Below are 19,933 nucleotides of genomic sequence, written 5' to 3' on the forward strand. Positions count from 1 at the left end.
GGCCTCCATAGCGTCGTTAATGGCTTGAATACGCCGGCGCTCCCTGTTGTTCGCCCTAATCCGGCGTAACCGCGGATCAAGGGTACAACTCCTCGTTGCCTTCCTCAGGGAGTTGTCAGTAATTCCGGTCTGGTAGAAATCTTCTTCACCGCAACCTGCCAAGGAAGACGTCCTAGGTATCCCCGCGTCATTTTCCATTTGCAATGATGACCCTTTTTCGTCACTAAAATGCCATTGTGTTTCCACTGCGATTTCCTTCTCCATGGAAAATTGACGCTTCCTTTATCTGATACAGCAGAGATGTCCAAATATGCGTACCTGCTGAATTGAAAGAAGGGGGAGCGTAATTAAATCTAAACTAATATAACCCCAAAAGGAAGTTCACTGAATTTAATCGAGTTCCTTAAAATTGGAAAGAGGGACCGTGCAATAACTCAAGAATACGTAAGTTCTCTTTAAAACTTGAGGAAAAAATGTCACCTTACAGTTGTGTGTTATAATTTGTTGAATCGAAGGTAATCCGAGAAAATACCTTGTAATATAAACACAAAGAAACTACGACTTACCCAAGCTTATTGGAAAACGGAATAGTGAGATGGCACCTCTTCTTGGATGACGGCAAATATTTGAATTGCGTATTTCAGGTTTGGATGTTTACACATTGTAAACCAATTTTTGAGTCTCGAGCGCTTTTATGGCGATCGGACAAAAACGGGCTCGTGCGGCCAATCAGAAATCTTTCTTTGTATCAAACTCGGCTCCAAGACACCGAGTTGCAGCGACTAAAGAATGACAGCCAAGTCAAAACATTTCATGGCGAGTGGCAAGCAATTGTCTTGAAGCATTTTTGTCTCCCTTTAATAAATTTTCTATTCGTCGTCTAGAGGCTTTATTCATTAAGACTGTATCGTCTATTGTTACCTGCCGCCACATGCAATGTAAATCAATTCTCAAGTGTATTCCAAATCACTTATCTTAGCAACCGCTAACGAAACAGCTCTATATATTAAAAAAAACCTGAGCTGCTTAGCTATTTCTTGTAATTCCTTTTAGACTAGAATTAAAAAGAGCCTGGGGGATTCGCTGATGTGTGAAATTTCATTTAACTGAAATTTTCAATGAAAAAGATTGACAACTTGCGGATTATAAAAAAATTACAAACAGCCGAACCCTTTTAGCCAGTAATAAGGCTGCAATAGTGCTTCTTTGGCCGGCGTTGTGTGTTTCGATATGCGAAAAGGTTACAGGCTTCTTTGTTGTGTCTCTACCGCATAACAAGGCAGTTTGATTTGAACAAAAGCAAGTTACAATCCCCGCAGCTTCGTAGCAGGCAGGTGGCGTCTTTGCTCCTGATTGGTCACTATCGAACGGCAAAGGGCTGTGGAAAATTTCCCACGGTTGATATAGAAGATCATTTTAAGACACATGGTCTGAACAAAGGATTCCAAATAAGCACATGCTTACGTTTATTTGACATGGAGCCTAGACAATGCTCCCAAACTCCTAAATAAGGATGGTGGCTCTTTTAAAAAAGGATGCGTTACGAATTCACGCTGTCACGGTTTGAGTGAATTTGCCAAACTTTGATTAGCGTTGGCAGGGCCATAGTCACGCTCTTTTCAGACTTGTGTTCTTTCTTTCACCCAATGGATATGCCTTTGTTTCAAACAAATGATACTACCTCAAAACACCAGTGGAAAAATGCCAAAAAGATGACTAAGGGACACACAAGAACAAGAATAGCTAAGATTAAGGCAGTTAAAAACAGCGACCTATACAATTCTGCTGGCATATTCCTTAATCTTTTCTCCAGTACACGCAGCTGATCTTCATAGTAGAGTCTTGTGATTTGGTTCGCCCTTGTGGATGAAACTCTACGGTGGAACCATGAATTCATTTCAAAGGTCTCCAGCAATCTTACCTATGTTGTTGTTTGTTTTAGTGTATTCTACATTATGAATACTGAAAGAGACCGCTGAATCCCCAGAAGAGCTTCGAGAATCACATAAATGTATTCCAAACGTTCCTGGTGTGTGCGAAAAAATAAATGGAATTCAAATTTAACAGCAAATGGCTTCAACAGCTTAACTAAAACAACTTCAGAAACAAACGCCATTTTACAAACAAAGGGCCAGTAAATTAAACAAAGAAACATCACAACAAAGTGAAGGACGAGAAAATATTAAAGCCTTGCCCATACAAAAGAGAACTTAAAAATAACCTCCACGATGAGTAATTATACGCTTCCTTACAATTTAAGCGAATTAAAATCCAATCAATCAAAATATGCATGCTACAGATTTTCCACAACTGTCAGAGACTGAATAGCCGTCTTGGTCAATATACCGGCAAATGATCAATTCAGTCAATCCTTTAAATTCTTATTATGTCTTTCCTATTCTTGTAGATCAAAAGCAACTTTTTTTTTTTACCTTGACAAAAATTTGATACGATTCATCGTCAAAATAAAACACTTAACCTTTGACTTAAGCTCATGAGGTGTGCATGTTATGGATGGAGGACAAAGGGTTTATTTTAGCACTAGACGAATGATGCCTTAAGGGAAAAGCAAGCTTAAAGAGTCTCTGTCAACCAGTGCGCTTTGCGGGCGTTGATTCGTTTGGCGGCCATTTTCGCTTATATCGAAATTGCAGTTCTCAGAGTCCTGGCTTTTTCTGAGGATCTTCTGCGCTATGTGAACGATTTACGGTCAGGTGTGTGAAGACATCATTACATCATAGAATTTCTATATATATTTGGGGTTTTTTTTATTGAATTAAGTTTGTGCCAAAAAAAACACCGATTTTGTTGTGGTCGGGCCAACTGTCGCGATCTCCGCCAAAACGTGGTAGGCCGCCAAAGAATGAAAAAAACAAAACGATTCTCTTGCGAGAGAGCACTTTCAACCTCAGGAACCAGAAGACGATTGATCTTGGTTTTCAGCGAAACACCAATAGCGAATTTGGGGAGGTTTCTTGTCTCCACGCTTGCAAGTTAAGTGGCATCGCAAACCTTCATCTCGACACGGACAGCCGCGGTATTTCCCAGATTTCTTTGAACACATTGTTGAACAGCTGCGAGTCTAAGAGGCAATTGCACAATAAACAAGCTTACATATTTAGGGATATTTTCGTTCAAGATGTCGTAAATAAATTTATCTAGTTCTCTACTCACCACGCGGTTTAGTGGGACCGAAATTGGCTGACTTGTCGCTGAATAAGTCGAAGCAGCTTGTAATCTTCGAGTTGCAATTGCAACCGGAGAGCCATAATCATTTTCCACCATCTCTTCCTCTGCCGAATCCTCCATTTCTACTTCACGACTTAGCTCCACCATCTTTGAAAGTGTACTCAACTGATCCTTTGACAAGAAGAACTTCGAGAGCTTCCAAACATGGCTGCCGCGTGGCGTAAACAATAACACACGCTCGCAAAGGCCTGTGGTTGGAAGAGACTCTTTAACGCTTTTAAGATTTACAGTCCTCCATTCTGTGTTACTCTGGATACCAAATCGCGCGAGTTTCAATATAAGCTTTTACACAGATGTATAGCTACGAATGCCTTTCTATGTAAAATCGGTATTTTATCATCACCAGCATGCTCGTTTTGTGGAGAAACAGATGAATCCCTCGAACATCTCTTTATATCTTGCCATTATACTAGCCAGTTCTGAGTGGAAGTTATCAAGTGGTTTAATATAAATAAGTTGTCATATAAAAACATAATGCTTGGTATTTTAGACTGTAAAGATGATTTATAATGGTAATTGAACTGAGTGGAGTGCAATTTGGTCTGAAATCATACGCGTGATTTCAAAATCGAACGAGCGCGCAGCGCGAGTTTGATTTGAAATCACAAGTAAAAGAAAGGATGCGATTTAGAGCAAAAACTGGTGCAATTTGGGAATAAATCGCACTGTTGAGAGCCAATCAGATTGCAAGGATCACCAATGATTTCAAAATGGGTGTAATAAATTTGTAAATCACATTTTGTTAATAGTATAATTGTGGAATTATCGAAGCCAGACATAGCTTTAGAGTATTTGTTGCGAGGGTTAAAATAGTTTATCAACTCGAAACTAAAATCGCTAAATCATCACGGGATAAATCACCAATTAACTTAGCTATTCATTTAAATAAATGGGGTACAGCAAACATCACGACTGATATTTGGTGCTCAAAAAAAAAAGAACAAAATAATTATGATAGCCATAATAATAACGCGTCGTGGCTCCCTAATTACTGTCCTTTGAAGATGGGCGTGCGTGTGTGTGTGTGTGTGTGTGCTGTACTAGTATTGTTTTCATTTGTGAATCTGTAACTTAATAAAATGGAATAAAAACTATTAAAATACAAAACAAGTTTAACGCTTAATGCTATAACGTATGCTAGACAAGACGCTTCTCATTTGCATTTAATACATTAAACAAATCATTCATCTTTGCAGGGCTCAGTCAAGCTTCAACACAGTTTTTACAGGTACTTGAGTCGTTCTTTTCCCTATTTGGGGCAACTTAATCAACTTTTGTACACAAGGTCCTAACCCCAAATCCACTGTGCTGCAACCACGCCTTCGAATTGTCGCATAGAACGTAACCGATGCTACATAATAACATTTGAGTCTACACATTGTTCGACTCAGTCCATTCAGGACTCGAAAAAAAGAGTATCATTTTGGCTTAGTGACTGCAATTCTTGCTGTGTTAGTGTGGCGAGTTAACTCCCTTCACGCCACTGAAACTTATGCAACGTATAAATTGGCTTCATTGAAGTTTTTGTTTTTGCCCTGACAATGTCTCAATAATATTATCTTCTTATCACCAAATTCAAAACGTTAAATTGACGTTCTTTTTTCAATTTAAAATGCAAAACAAAGATTACCTCCGAAGCGAGACTTTCGCATTTTATCCAAAACTAAAAGTCAGAACCAACCTGTACAGGCCTAACAAGCAGCATGAAAGCATTGCTCAGTTAGCTTTCATTTCAATAGTCACGCTTTGGGATTTCATCCACAGACTCAAAAGTTAGAGCCACCTTCTAATCATAACATAAACGGCACCATAGGAAAGTTCTACTCAGTAGCTTGCTTTCATTTGAATGGTCACACTTTAGGATTTCATCCACACACTTAAGTTAGAACCTCGGCTTGTACAGAATAAAAAAACAGCGTCACAGTAGTTTTCATTTGATTGGTCAAACCTTGGGATTTCATCCACAGATTTTAAAGGTGGAACCTTCTTTTGTAGAGTATTAAAAAAGGCATTAAAAAAATACTAATCAGTAGCTTTCATTTCAATGGTCAAACCTCAGTATTTTATCCACGGACTTAAAATTACGTTAAACCACTTTGGAGAGTATAATAAGCACCACCACAGGAAAGTACTGCTCGGTAGTTTTCATTCAAATGGTCACATTTATGCGTTTTATCCAGAGTATGAAAGTTAGACCATTCTCTGAAACGCAGCTTTCATTATCGAGGTGCCACAGTCTGGAACGCCCTCCCCTTTAAGACCAAAATTCAGTCCCCTCTGAATTCTTTCAAAGCTTGATTGCTAGCGCAGCCTTTGTCTTCAGACTTCCCTTGTTCTTAAATTATTGCGCAGCTTTCGCTAAATTTTATTGTAATTGCCTATTAGGAATAAATAGATGAATTAATACCGTGTTAGAATCAAGCTCGTGCACACGGCATAGTAAACAGCAGCACATGAAACTACTGAACATTATGGCTTCATCCACATATTGAGAAGTTTCATATACAAGGAGAAGTCAAGGTTAAATACGAAATATTTCATTTACTAAACACCATGCATTTCTTATAAACAGACTACCTCGAGGGTTCAACAACTGCTCTTTCTACATCACCAGTAACTTAACACAAGAAAGAGTTAAAAAAAACTATGAAGCGGGTGTTACTTGGCATGGCCTCGTGTACAAATTAAACGTTAAAACTTGAAAGAAATCCACGAGATTTGTTTGTTCTAAGACTTAACTCGCCTTGGGCGACCTGGCGTTTACAAAATGTCTACCCCATTCAAGTTCAGAATGATACCACTTGTCAGTGCAGCTATCCATTTTCACGGTTTTTGAATGCCGCCACACGTTTCCCCAGAATGAAGACTTCACTTTGGCAAGGTTCGAATGCGACGTAATTAGCGAACACTTTTAATTGAGTATCTTTTATTTTCTCTTGTGTTTTCGTTCAATATGCCTTTTGATTTTTGTACCTTGATCGCAATGAAGGCTTGGAACGGCGTTAACATTTACTGGGCCTATGTTGCACCGCTGTTACATTGGCGCCACGTTTGAGCAGCATCACTCCAATATTTTCCGAGATATTCTTGATTTTGTGATTTATCTTTGTAATTAAAACCATTTGTGACGTCATCAATTTTTGAACAAAAACGTTAATATCTCTGGAACAAGAGAAGATATGCATAAAAAGAAAACGCCATTCTTGTTTTCTTTGAAAGGCCTTTTAACGAACCTGTTTTCTAACATGAAATTGCTCTTACAACACCGGGAAGAAAACATTAAGGCTTTTCCCCCAGAAAGAACATTATAATCAATTTTTACCGACTTCACTAAAATACACAGGAAGAACTTGAAAAAATGCTGCAATCCAATTCCATCCTAGCCATCCACAGCCAAACGCAACTAGTAGGGTTATTGCTAAAAAAATCTGGACCATTATTTTAACGATTCCATTGAAATAAATTCGTTTTTTGGCTATTTTTAGTGACACTAAAAATAGGTGACACTGCCCCTTTAACAACCCCTGTGAAACAATTAACAAGAAACCTCCAGACGCCGCAACGCGCAAGCAATTTAAGAGCGAACACAAAGGCTTTTCGTACTTCATTGTGAAAACAGGCTCGATTCAAGTATGCACACGAGCCATTACGGATTACCTGATTTTTAGACCTTGTGTTGGCGTGCACGCCAAAAAGGAACAAAGCACAAGCTTGAGGAATAAGCAGCGACTCCGTGGTTATTTTGAAGATGTTGCGAGGAAAAGATTGCGTAGGTCAGAAAACCGTCTGTCGAAAATTATTTTTGAGCTTCTGTGCTGATCGTTGAAGGTTAAAATTTCGTTTACTGCAAATTGAAGGGTCACATTGCGAAAACTGTTAATTTTATGATCGAGCGAAAATCAAATTATTCAGACGCACAGGTTCCAATTTAAATAGTCACACCTTAGAATTGATTTTAAGAGCAAAAAGCTACCTTGCCTTGTTACTCAGGGCTCCTGGTTAACGAGGCTTCTTTTTTGGCTCTCTCCAACCTTCTGTGCGTTTTCGTCATCCAAAATGGCGGGTTGAACACACTGATTCACTCTCTCACTCTACACTGGGTCTGTCTTCGAACGCCACTTGCGGGTGTGGGGTGGGGGGATGACACAAACTGTTTGCGAGCATTCATAACTTTTTTAACATCACAGCAAACGCCACCAAATTTTGTGACTTGAACTAAAATTTACCTGGCAACAATCTAGTATAATAGTTCATTTCAGGTGTAACTTGATGTTTCCATGGCAACAATAGTTTGACTGTCAATTTTTCGAAATTTGGATTTTCTTTTTTAGTTTTAATAGGAATTTAAATTTTTTACGCTCTTTAGTAGCGTTCTTTTACTGGTTTTGATTACTTTTGAGTCAATTTTCTCGGTATTGTGCGCTTTGAGAGAAATCGAGAAATCCAACATGGCGGCACTTACAGTCCGTGAACTGAATAAACAAGAAACCCTTTGTAGTTTCAAAAGACCTCGTAGAACAAGCGTGTATTCGTAGCGGTTAAGAACTATAAATCCTGCCTTATTACGCCGGTTCTACGTGAATTACACTGGCTGCCCATCAGCCTAATTGATTATTAAAATACTCCTAATAATTTTTAGGGTCAGTTATTTAAAGACCACGTTCTAAGCCATTTTCAGTTTTGCCAACAGTCATATTTACAGCGGTTACCAATAACACACGACCTACGGCATTCAAAAGAGTCGGATAAAGTTGCGTTTTGTGGACGGCAATCAAAGAAAAGCCGTTGAAATTATTTTGAATTCTGACAAGGTTCCAAGGTAACCCGCGAAGTAACTAAGAATTTTACCTCGCTAAGAGAAGGTAAACTTTATTTAAATTGATTTTCGAGCCAGATCAAGCGCAAATAAAAGGTATTGTTGAATTAAGAATTTCAATTTTCACTGCACGTGATAATTTACTCACTTGCACGCATCGCTGATATATTATCAGGAGTAGCGATTTCAAATGTTTCATAAAAAAAATACGGTTTCGTCTAAACAATGCCCATTTTTTTAGATAATCTGGCTTGGAAATCAACTTTTATAAAGTTTACCATCCGTCAGCGGATAAAACTGTCAATTTCTTGGTTCTGTTGCCTTGAAATGGTCTCAGAATTCAAAATAATTTCAACGGCTTTTCTATGATTGACGTCCACCAAAACGCAACTTTATCGGAGTCTTTTGAAGGCGATAGGTCGCGTGTTATTGGTAACCGCTGTAAACACTGTCTGCTGCTGGCGGTAACAAAAATGCTTGCATCCCAGACTAGAGAACTATTTATCTACTTAAAATAAACCACTTATAAACAGATTTGAAGGCCCACTGCTTGTCTTAAGCCGCGGCCTAAGTTAGACTCTGTTAAATAACTGGCCCTTAAAGTTTTACATGATTTTGCACCTGCATACCTGTCAGACCACATTTCAGTTACTAAGGGTGCGTTCGTTTGGGAAAATCCAAATCCGGATTTTTGATCCAAGATCACCAGAATCATGGTGCATCAAAGGAACCGACGAACCCTTACCTTGAGTGGATTCGTCGGTTCCTTTGATGCACCATGATCCGAGTGATTTTGGATCAAAAATCCGAATTTGGATTTTCCCAAACGAACGCACCCTAAGTCGTCTTCACCTTAGTAACAGTGACGATGGAATTTTACATAGTATCCTCGAACAAAGTCGTATAAAGCTAAAGGTTATGGCGCATTTATGTTTGCCGCTCAATCCTAACTTGTGGAACGCTCTACCTTTGGTCATTCGGTCTGCCACAAGTCTCTCTTCCTTTCAAGTTAAAGTTGAGACTCTTTTATTTAGGAAAGCCTTCGACAGTGACTGATTTTACACTGAAAAGCTCATTAGAACATTTAATGGATAAAATGCGTTATATAAGTATTTTTTAAACGGGGTGGAGCGGACATGTGCGGAGATAAATGGGTGGCGGAAGCTTGTCCACAATGGCGCTACGAAAGCAGAATCAAGATGGCGGGTGAGAGGGCAACCACGCGGGGAACAGGCTTTCTTGGCGCGGACGGCTTGATCCCGGCCTTGGATCTGAGCGGCCTATATAAGTACTTTTAGATCTAGTTTTAGTTATGAAACTGTCAAACGACATTAACGAGAAAGTAATGGCAGAGCATGCCATGCTCAACTTATATGATGACTGAAGACCTTGATTTTGATTGCAGTTATCATTATTACACATCATGCGCGCAAAATACATGCAAGAATGAAGGAGCTCAGGGAAGCAAATGAAGAGCTGGATTTTAGCTTAGGTTGTTTATTATGCTGTCAGATCGCTTGATGGTTACCATCACTGACTGAGTGTTGCTCAGCAGCGCTCATTTGAATGGTCACGCTCAGTTTAGGATTTCAATCACAGCCTCACAAGTTAGACCCACCTTGTGCAGTATACGTAAACAACAGCGTGGGAAAGTACAGTTAACTGCTCAGTAGCTTTCATCTGAATGGTCACACTTTTCATCGGCCATAGCCGAAAAGGTTAGAACCACCTTTTACAGCATAATAAATAGCACCACAGGAAAGTACTTCTCAGTAGCTTTCATTTGAATGGTCACATTTTTCATCGGCCACAGCCGAAAAAGGTTAGAAACACCTTGTACAGCAAAATAAACAGCACCACAGGAAAGTACTGCTCAATAGCTTTTAATGGTCACACTTTAGGATTTCATCCACAAACTCAAACATAAGAATCACCTTGTACAACATGATAACAGTAGCACGGGAAAGTACTACTCAGTATTCTGGGAAAGAAGTGTGATAGACTAAGACGTTTGGTACTTCGCTACACAAGTTTGATTTATACTCATTGAATCTGTTCGACTATGGATCAAAATAGGCCTTATCACCATTTTTGACGCCATTTTAACGAGTAGGCAAACACGTCTGAAATAACAGTGTTTGTATGGAAATCCGATGTCAAAAAATTTTTATAAAACATCGCTTCTGAAAAATTCATGAATTGGAAACTTTTGGTACTAGGAAAATGATTTTACGCAAAACATTGGAGGGATGTAGCTGTGCCAGAAAGCGTCCAGTCGTGTTTTGAACTTTCCATACATTTCCCTGTATTTTTTCCCGCGAACTATTTTTAGCAGCAGTTCACGGCTGGTTCGCTATACAAGCCTGTTTGCCTACTCGTCAAAACGGCGTCCAAAACCGTGATAAGGCCTATCAGCTGAAAATATTGCATTCAAGAAAACAGCAAAGAGTCGTATGACTAATTTAAAACTTACTATAATTTAACGTTGTATAATTTCATTTCATAATGATTTTAATTAATTAAAACCCAACGAGAATATTGAAGCAACTGAAACACTTAAAATGCTATCTCCTTTATTTCCAGATCGTTTGGTGGCGTTTTAAAGGCATAATTGTGTGAAAGCTAATACAGTATTATCTGTTTGAATGATTTAGCTGAAAATGTGAGTCGCAAAACGGTTTAGGAAACTAATCTTACTTTCCGAATTTATGAGCTGTTGTTGACTTGACTAAAGCTTACTTTGCATTTTCATCGCGATATTTGCCCCTTCAGCCAATTGGTTTTCGGCAGTGTCAATTACGAGATTTTGAGCTCACAGTTTGCCGAACAGGAGAAAACTTAAGATTTTGTTTAAAACTAAATGCGAATTTCTAAGGCGATTAAGGCTAATTCCGAACACATATCCACCCAAATAAACCATTGGGTTCCCCTGATTATAGATGCACTATTTCAAATAATCTATTGTCAGTAGTTTTTGTGGCGATTTAAGGCGATTTATTGGTGATCAGTTTTGCGATTCTTTTTCGATCAGAGCAAATCCAGGCCACTTAAACGCAAAGGAAAAGTCAAAGCCTCCTTGGGAACCTTTCAGGCGACATCGCATGCCTGCACTCTGCTGTCAACCGCGCAACAAATCGTAGTGAAATCGCACCGAAAATCCGGCTTAGGAAGTTTTTACGCGGCGACATGTTATATTGCCTTACAAAAATCAACGCAAAAAATCGCCATCAGAGTTATGCAGAATGGCATTAAAAATGTAATTTGTATATAGCGGCACTTTACAAAGGCAAACTCACAAAGTTTGTTGTGTCGCTTTCTTTCATTTCAGCAGACTTCCAACTTATCCAAATCATTTCTATTACAATGCTTGGTTGATTTTGATGGATTAGTGGTCATGAAAATTATCTGAACAGGTTTTACCACTATTTTTATCACAGTTTAAGAAAAGAGTTCATTGTTGGTTTATAATTATCCAAGCCGATAAGAGTTCCTAGTGTAAAGCATTTTCAAATTTCTTTCCTTTTAAACTTCAGACCTCCTCATTGCATGTCATATCATTTCTTATCGGCACAGTTTTAAAAATTTGTAGCAGAAACTTAAAACAACAAAATTATGAAGGCCTCCTTTTTTTCCGTCTCCGCTCGAGTTTGTTTACCCATTTTACCTCCTATTGCGACCACGCGGGCAAATACAAAAACAGGGAGAAAATGATCAATTAGTTTATTATTATGATACATCTGAGCTAAAAGACACCGAACTGATTTTTAATTAGTAATCTTTGAAAATTTAATAACAACTGATCAAAAAAGAACCATGTAGAGCCATGACCTCATTGAAATCAGCGAGTGAGTTGTTTGACCTCATTAAGAAACGAAGATGGGTGATCGATCGACAAAACTATAAATAAAAGTGACAACGTATGAGAAAAAGTTTACTGTTTGTCTAAGGCACACCGTGTGCTTAATTTTGAGAAGAAGACAAAAGGAATGAACGTGGACAAAAGGCATAAGCATATACAGCAAGAAAGATTGCTTGTCTCGCGAGAACACCGTGGCTTGACACCGTCCATCATATTCTTAGCATCTTAAATAAAAATTTTCCCTTACCTTCGCTCCGATTCATTTCTTTAGTTTCCGCGCCTTCTCTTCGCTTTCACACTTTAAACCTATTGACGAATTTTATATCATCCAAGACCCCAACAAGATAATAATGGAAAAACGCTTAACGGTAAAAAGATTTATATAGAGGAACACTTTTAGGCGGGCGACGACCATATGTGGTCCAAACGGTCGGTCTCTTTAGCATGAAGTAACTGGGAAAATTAGTGCTTCCCTTCTGTATGAAATGTTAGCCCATCGCAGGGTTACCAATACGTCGCCAGTACCAATTTTTACACCTGGGTGAAGACAGACAACGTAGAGTAAAGTTTATTGTCTAAAGATTACAACGACAACTGCAGAGACCAACCCAGCCTCGAACCAACAACCCTCCGATCTTCAAACTGAAAAGTTCGATAGAAAGTCCAAAGTGCCAGCCATGACAACAGCGCGACTCCCAAATGCTTAACGGTAAAACGATCGTAAGGCCTGGTTCACACTTGTGAGAATAACACAAGCACAAGTACGTATACAAGCAAAAGAAAAATTGTGTGAGCCAGCATGAGACACGCAGTGCTTTTGATTTTCTTGAACCACCTTCGTTTGTGCTAAGCCCACACTGGTTCCCACTTATGAAATAAAAATAAATAAATAAATAACCTTTATTTACCCTCAACAGTGTTTATAGCACATTCAAGTGCATGTGGGACCGAGCATTAAACTTGTAGTTCACAAAGAAATAATTAAATTGAATATAACATGGTTGAAAATCTCAACTTGAAAGAGGCAGACCAGCTGGCCATTTACAATTACAAGCGCGGCCGAGGAGTTAAACTCGGGGATACCAAGAAACAAACAACTTTAGCTAGCAGTCAAAGCGGGACTTGAACCCGGGACCTCCAGATTTCAAGCGAGGCGCTAGAACCGCTCAGCTATGCTGTCTCCCTAAACACAAGCACACCGCGACATAGGCATGCGCAGTACTGCTGAGTGAGTCCTTCTGGTTTTCTGAAACCGGTTAACACTTGTCACATAAGCACAAGGGCTTCTGAAATAAGCACGAACATAACAAAACAAAAAAAACCAGTCTATTTTCTTGTGCTTGTGCATATGCCTGCACTTATCTCCCACCGGTTAGGACGCGTTTAAGACGAGTTTCAAAAGCGTTTGCAACGCGTCTTAAACGCGCTTCAAATACATTTGAAACGATTTTCTAAACAAACGCATTTCAAACGTGTTTAAGACGCGTTTCAAACGTATTTAAAGTGTTTGATACGCGTCTTAGACGCGTTTTAAACGCGTCTTAAACGCATTTAAGACGCGTTTGAAACGCGTTTAAAGCTTAAACGCGTCTTAGACGCGTTTGAAATGCGTTTTAAACGCGTCTAAAACTAAGTGTGAAAGTATGTGTCCGCTGATTTTCCCATACATTTTTATGATAAAATTTGTATATTTTCTTGCAAAACTCAACACGGTTTCAACCCACCAACTGGAGATATTTCACAAACATAGAAAAGTTACTCTCCTTTTAGTACAAGGGAATCTTTTTCGGCCCAAAGGTCGTAAATTCTCACTCTTTGCTGATGAACTTGAACCCCACCGTTTATAGAAGGAAAAGTATCATGAGAATTGGGAACCTCGCCTTCACTTTCCTGCCTCCCCATCCAAGATGACGTCGTTTTAATACTATGAAAAGCCTTTGCATATGTTTACAAAAGTAAAACGCCACCGCTTTGACAGAAAAGGTCTATTGGTTTTGGAAAGGCTACGCTTTAGAGCTGGCTCCAGTAATTATATAACACCTCACAACTTCAATGTCGGATAAAGTCGCAAGTCCTTCTATTGTAGTGGAATCTTATCTCCATATTCAAAACATCGCAGACATTTGAGCCCGTGAAAATGGGGTATTCCGATATCTTAGTGATGTAGTAAGAATAAGCTGTGCTAATACGTCCGCTGTCACTGTGGGTTCGCCTGTAGTGCAGTGGTTATCACGTCTGCCTTGAATGCAGGAGACCGGGGTTCGAATCCTCGCCGGTGAACCATATTTTCATGTATTTTACACGGTTACTTACTTGGTTCCTTTGATATAACAGATCATTACAGTGATCCTATGTGACAATATGGCTGATTATTCCCTGCTGGCTGTTTCATGTATTCCGATACCCACGAAGCAAAATGGCTAAAAAGAACCCGTATGAACGAAATGTATGGGCTAATAAATATAATTGTTCATTAATGTATTTCTGAACTCACCTGTGACACCTTGCAGAGATGGTTTTTACTTGTAGAGATGTTTTCACTCGATGGAAACATGTCCTGTTGACATGAGCCCGGGCCTCGCTGTAGCGTACAGCGGTGTACACCATTACAAAGGGATGTCGATGTAAGCCGCACAACAATTCCCTTCTGCCATCCTGCAAAATATTGCTCCCAAATCACGACAGTAAGTTTTTTCCGTTTGTAAAGTAATGTTAGTTTCTTTCCTGGCGTCTTAATCTTTCTAACTAATATCTTACAAAAATGCTCAAATTAGCAATCTTTGGTCGTTTCTATCTAGCTCTACCGACTGGGAAATTTTCCGAGATCTTTAAGCAAAATAGACATTGTCAAAGCAATAGGCCATTTTCACCCCGGCGACATTTTACTACCACTTACAGAATCCTTACGTTTTTTGCTTTCTTGTGTTAACAGAGGCCTTTTTTGTTATTTATAAACCTCACAGAAATTACAAGGAAAAACGAAATGAATTAAAATTGTAGTAAATGACGCTATCGTGAAAATGTGCTTATTTTCGAGGAGGTTCCGGGATATTAAAACGTTCCTTGTTAACAAAAAAATTACAAGGCTACTATAACCACGGAAATATTTCCGAAATCTGCTTTCTACTATCTGCAATATCTCTCGGCTCGATTACCAGCCGCTGTTCGGGAAATGAGCCCACGCTCACCCCCGAAGAGACTTGGGGAGGAAAAGCCGGACCCGAGGGGGCGGCGGAAATCGAGCCTACAATACCTTCGCCTTATAATTAAGCCGGGTTCTCATATGCCGCCGAAGTACCTGCGACAGAATCACAGGCAATTTCTAGTGTCTGTGAAGAGTCCCAGTAAAGAGCAATAAATACCCTTAGATAATATAAATTGATAAATACCCTGTAGAGAGCCACATACCGTGGATAAATTAAAAGTTGGCTTCACACCTTTTGAGGCCGTGCTCCATGATCTCAGATGCTTTCCCTCATTTTGGGATAGATTTTACGACTTAGGTATCGCAAACTACGGAAGAATCGGAAAAACTTCGCAGGAATCTCGGATGTCTTCTTATGTCGGCGTCTCATGTTCTCATATGCCGAAACAGTATTCCAGCTAGTATCGTTGCAGTTTTGTCGACGGCTGATGAGAACAAGGCTTTATGCCGTTTAAATCTTGTCGAAAAGGTTTGGATGAGGAGGTCTTCTCCTCGCGCCTTTCTGATAAGAAACAGCACTTTTACTCAGTGGCTTCTATTTTAATGGGAATAAACTTCATTGCGTTACCTCTCTATCCAATCTCGTACCCAGAGTTTACCCAGAGTCCTCTGGCTTTTTGATCAGCGGATGCTGGCGACCAACCGCTGACCAAAACGCCAGAGGACTCTGGGTACGAGATTGTCTCTCTATTTGTGACAGTGTATAGCGGTATCGACCTCTGAAAAGAGATCCCGATGTAAGCCACACGACAATTCCCTGTTATAATGCCCACGATTTCTTACCATGCGCTAACAGCCACCCTGTTCTTAAAGAATTTCCCCTGGCATTGACTGTCATTAATATTACGCTAAGTTTGAATGCATCATCTATCATAGAAACGTTAAATTAAATCTGTTGATTGATTCTGATCAGATTGCATGTGAGTAAGGTTGAGGCACTGTTGTCTTCAGAAAATAATTCACATTGTTGACAAATGCTTTTATTCGAAAGTCATTTTGGTTTAAAAATATATCAATTATCATGTTTCAGCACTTTACTCTCATGAATGAGTTCGGTGATCCACTCATTTTATCAATTATTTCTTGAGCAAACACAGAATTAAATAACGTAGCAAAATTCGACGAAATCCTATTGATACTTGAAATTCAGAGGAATGTTCTGCAGACTTGAGCAAGGGTGCTGAATGGGTAAAATCAGAGCTGGGATCTGCCCCTTTTCTAAATGGGAAAATGAGATTTGAACAAAATCCGGGAAATGGGATTGATAATGGGATTTTCAGTGTGAAATGGAAAGGCTTTGTTTCCATTCATTCCAAAATCGCAACGTTATTGGTTGATCAAAGATCTTACTTGATGATGCAATAATGCTGCAAGAAGAAAAGCAAAGCAAAGTAAATTTATTTGTACACGGTTTTATTTAAAGCTAGAAGCTAGTGGGGCCGTGTAATCAAACAAATATTTTAAACAGAACAGAAACTCTTTAAAAATCCCAACAGGCAGGGAGGCTTACCAGTTGGCTATTTACAAAGCATGGCCGAGGATTTAAACAGGGGACTACCACGAAACAAATCCAAGGTAGTGGTTAGAGAGGGGACTGGATCATGGGGCCCAGCGTCTCTAACCACTCGACCACGTCGCCCCGTGCAGAAGACATCAAGGTGGAAGCGAATATTTTGCGCAAATAGAACGGTAATTTACGTTCCGACTGGTTGGAACTGAAAAAGGTGGAGTACCTCCAAAGGTCGTCCGTTTGTTCCGGGAAATTTCTGTTTGATCTGCGCGTACTATTTGCATTTCAACTTGTTGAACCGAAAATTTTGGCCAAACGGAAAGCTCCCCTGATCGGATTAAAACACTAAGCTTACTAAGCTTAAATCTAAGCTTACTCCCTATTCCCTAGTACACTGAGGTAGCTTCCCAACTGTCACTACCTGATGTAAATATTTTTTTCACCACTGCCATCAAACCATGTAAAGAAAACGGCTGTAAGTCTTTTGTTGTATGTGTCGACTTTTTTTAATTAATGTTAGTTATGCCTGATGTAGTTGGTACTTGCTGATATTTTTGTAACACTGTTGGTTTGAAAATTAAAAAAATGCAGTTGCGAAAAATAAATAAATAAATTAAAAAAGAAAAAAGAATGATCGGATTAAAACACTGTGCTGTGTATATCAGTTAAACGTTAATAGATTGGCGCCATTTGTTGCCGGCATCACTTATAGGACGGGATAGGAATACTTTGTGTAACAGTGAGTCTTTAGCGGTATTAATTACGTTTGGGCGCCACATTATGATTAAATAAGAACAAAAATCGAAAGTGTCGAAAACTTTTTCCCCAAAAATGGTGGGGTGGAGGAAGGCTAGAAACACTATATCCCGGCCAAAATCTCTAAACGTTCCAACACAAATCTAAACACTCGTACTTTTCGTAATGGCATTTGTATACTTTTTATTTTGCTTTCTTGTGCCCAGTTTTCACTAGCGACGCCGCAAACACAGGCGCAAGTACAAACACAAACATAAGAGGTTTACGTCAAATGAGAACGAACGCGATGCAAACACAAGCAACAAGCAAAAGAAAAGGAAAAAATTGATCCTTGTGCTTATGCTTGCGTCGAGGCCGTTTTCACGGTGAAACAGGCACTCTATGCTTACGCCTGTGCTTGCGTCGCCAGAGAAAACCAGACTTTATATTACACGTGGACTTTGATCCTTTTGTCGGCCGATGAAACAGTGACCCAGGCCCTTTGCCCGTCTTGTAAACTTTTGTTTGTCCCGATTTGACCCGAGAAATCTTCGTCTCTTCCCTACCTTCTGCCCATGGCTCTCCGAGGATGGCGTTGGATGTACATTAAAAAGGTCGCCACCAAATTTTGCTAGCGAGAAAATTTGCTTATATTTAGTTAAGAGATCACCTCTTGCAGTTTATTGTAGCACAATCTTTTACAGTCGTACTAGTAAATCCATTTTTAACTGAGTTAAGCGAGGTTTTCATCTCACTCGTTGAAAAATCTTTAAAAGCTAATTTTAAACTACATTTTAAAGAAAAGTTTGAGTCAAAACTGAACGGGAAAATGTCTTTTGGAAAGATGTTGTAAAAACTGGTATGAAAGTTTCGCTTGTCCTAGTTTATAGCTTAATCGCGCTTTGAACAACTGGATGCAGAAGTGTTTCTTTCTCAATTTCTTAATAAATTGATGTTGCGACTGCTTTGTGAGGTTGGGTTTTTACTGAGCGTCGAGTATAGCATATTCACTGCCCAAAACAAGTGAAAACGATAACGTAGTGAAGCCACTAACATACATTTTAAACCAAACCTTTCCGACAGGAATCATCCCTAATGAATTTAAAATGGCAATTGTTACACCAGTATTTAAAACAAATGATAAGGAATCATTTTCAAACTATAGACCCATTTCCGTGCTCCCATGTTTTTCAAAAATATTAGAAAAGTTGATGTATAAGAGAATCATAAAGTTCCTAGACAAACATAATATTCTAAACGAACATCAGTATGGCTTCCGTAAAAAGCATTCAACAAATCATGCAATATTGGAACTAGTAACTAAGATAACAAATGCAATTGAAAACAATCAATACACGATGGGTGTATTTTTAGATCTGTCTAAAGCATTTGACACAGTGAATCATGCTATCTTGTTGCATAAACTAGAACACTATGGAATAAGAGGAATAGTGCTGGAATGGTTTAAAAATTATCTACAGTTTCGAAAACAAGCTGTTAAATATAAAACAACTTAATCAGATAGCTTAACAATCAGTTGTGGAGTGCCTCAAGGCTCTGTGCTGGGGCCTCTTTTGTTTCTAATCTACATCAATGATATATCCAAATGCTCCCAAATATTATCTTTTATACTATTTGCAGATGACACAAACTTATTCCTGATTCATCATGATCTAGAAACTCTTATCAGAATTATGAATGAAGAACTAAAAAAGGTAGCATTGTGGTTAACTGCCAACAAGTTATCACTTAATGTAAATAAAACACATTTAATGATATTCAAAACTAGGAAAAAGAGGCTAAATTATAATGCACATGTAATTTTAAATGAAAACCCCATTAAAAAAAGTCAAGTATACTAAATTCTTGGGAATAATCATTGATGAAGAACTCTCGTGGAAATATCATATTAATCATATTGCAACGAAAGTCTCAAAAATGGTCGGCATAACGGCAAAAGCAAGACATTATTTATCCCTCAAATTACTCTTAACACTTTATAACACCATGATTTATCCATATTTAATATATTGCAATGTTATTTGGGCAAATACCTATTCTACCAGGCTAAAGTCTATTTTCATGTTACAGAAGAAAATTGTTAGAATTATCACTTTCTCAAATTATACAGATGACTCGAGACATCTGTTCAAGTCTTTAAATATACTCGATATCTATGAATTAAACATATATTTAACTGGGATTTTCATGTATTGGTATTACCACGGTAATCTTCCAGCATATTTCACAAATTTTTTTACCAACAATGAAAGCATACATTCTTATAATACACGATCCGCGACAAAAATACATGTTGAATTTAAAAGAACAAATTATGCAAAATTTTCTCTCAGGTGTAAAGGAGCAACTATGTGGAACAGTCTACCTGATGATATCAAGAACATTGATTCTTTTGATCGTTTTAAAAAAGGCTTAAAATTATATATTCAAAATCAGCCGTGTAATTAATAGTAGAACAAATATGGTTAATTAGTAAAATTATACCTACAATGTAATTAGTTTACTTGTCATTAGTCCGCCTTCTGTAATTAGTCTTAG

General features: G+C 38.6%; 1 protein-coding gene across 1 annotated transcript; it reads right to left on the reverse strand.

Moving 5' to 3' along the window:
- Positions 1-579: 579 nt before the first annotated feature.
- LOC146453758 (uncharacterized) lies at positions 580-3,664 on the reverse strand. The gene is made up of 2 exons (XM_085096384.1): positions 3,175-3,664; positions 580-3,082 (listed from the first exon to the last, which is right to left on the reverse strand). Exons 1-2 carry the CDS (start codon positions 3,334-3,336, stop codon positions 2,909-2,911), a joined length of 336 nt encoding a protein of 111 aa, XP_084952510.1. The 5' UTR covers positions 3,337-3,664; the 3' UTR covers positions 580-2,908.
- Between the last annotated feature and the right edge of the window lie 16,269 nt (positions 3,665-19,933).

The sequence above is a fragment of the Pavona decussata genome, unplaced genomic scaffold (genome assembly GCF_977016875.1).
Source record: "Pavona decussata unplaced genomic scaffold, jaPavDecu1.1 SCAFFOLD_324, whole genome shotgun sequence".
NCBI classification, from domain to species: Eukaryota; Metazoa; Cnidaria; class Anthozoa; order Scleractinia; family Agariciidae; genus Pavona; species Pavona decussata.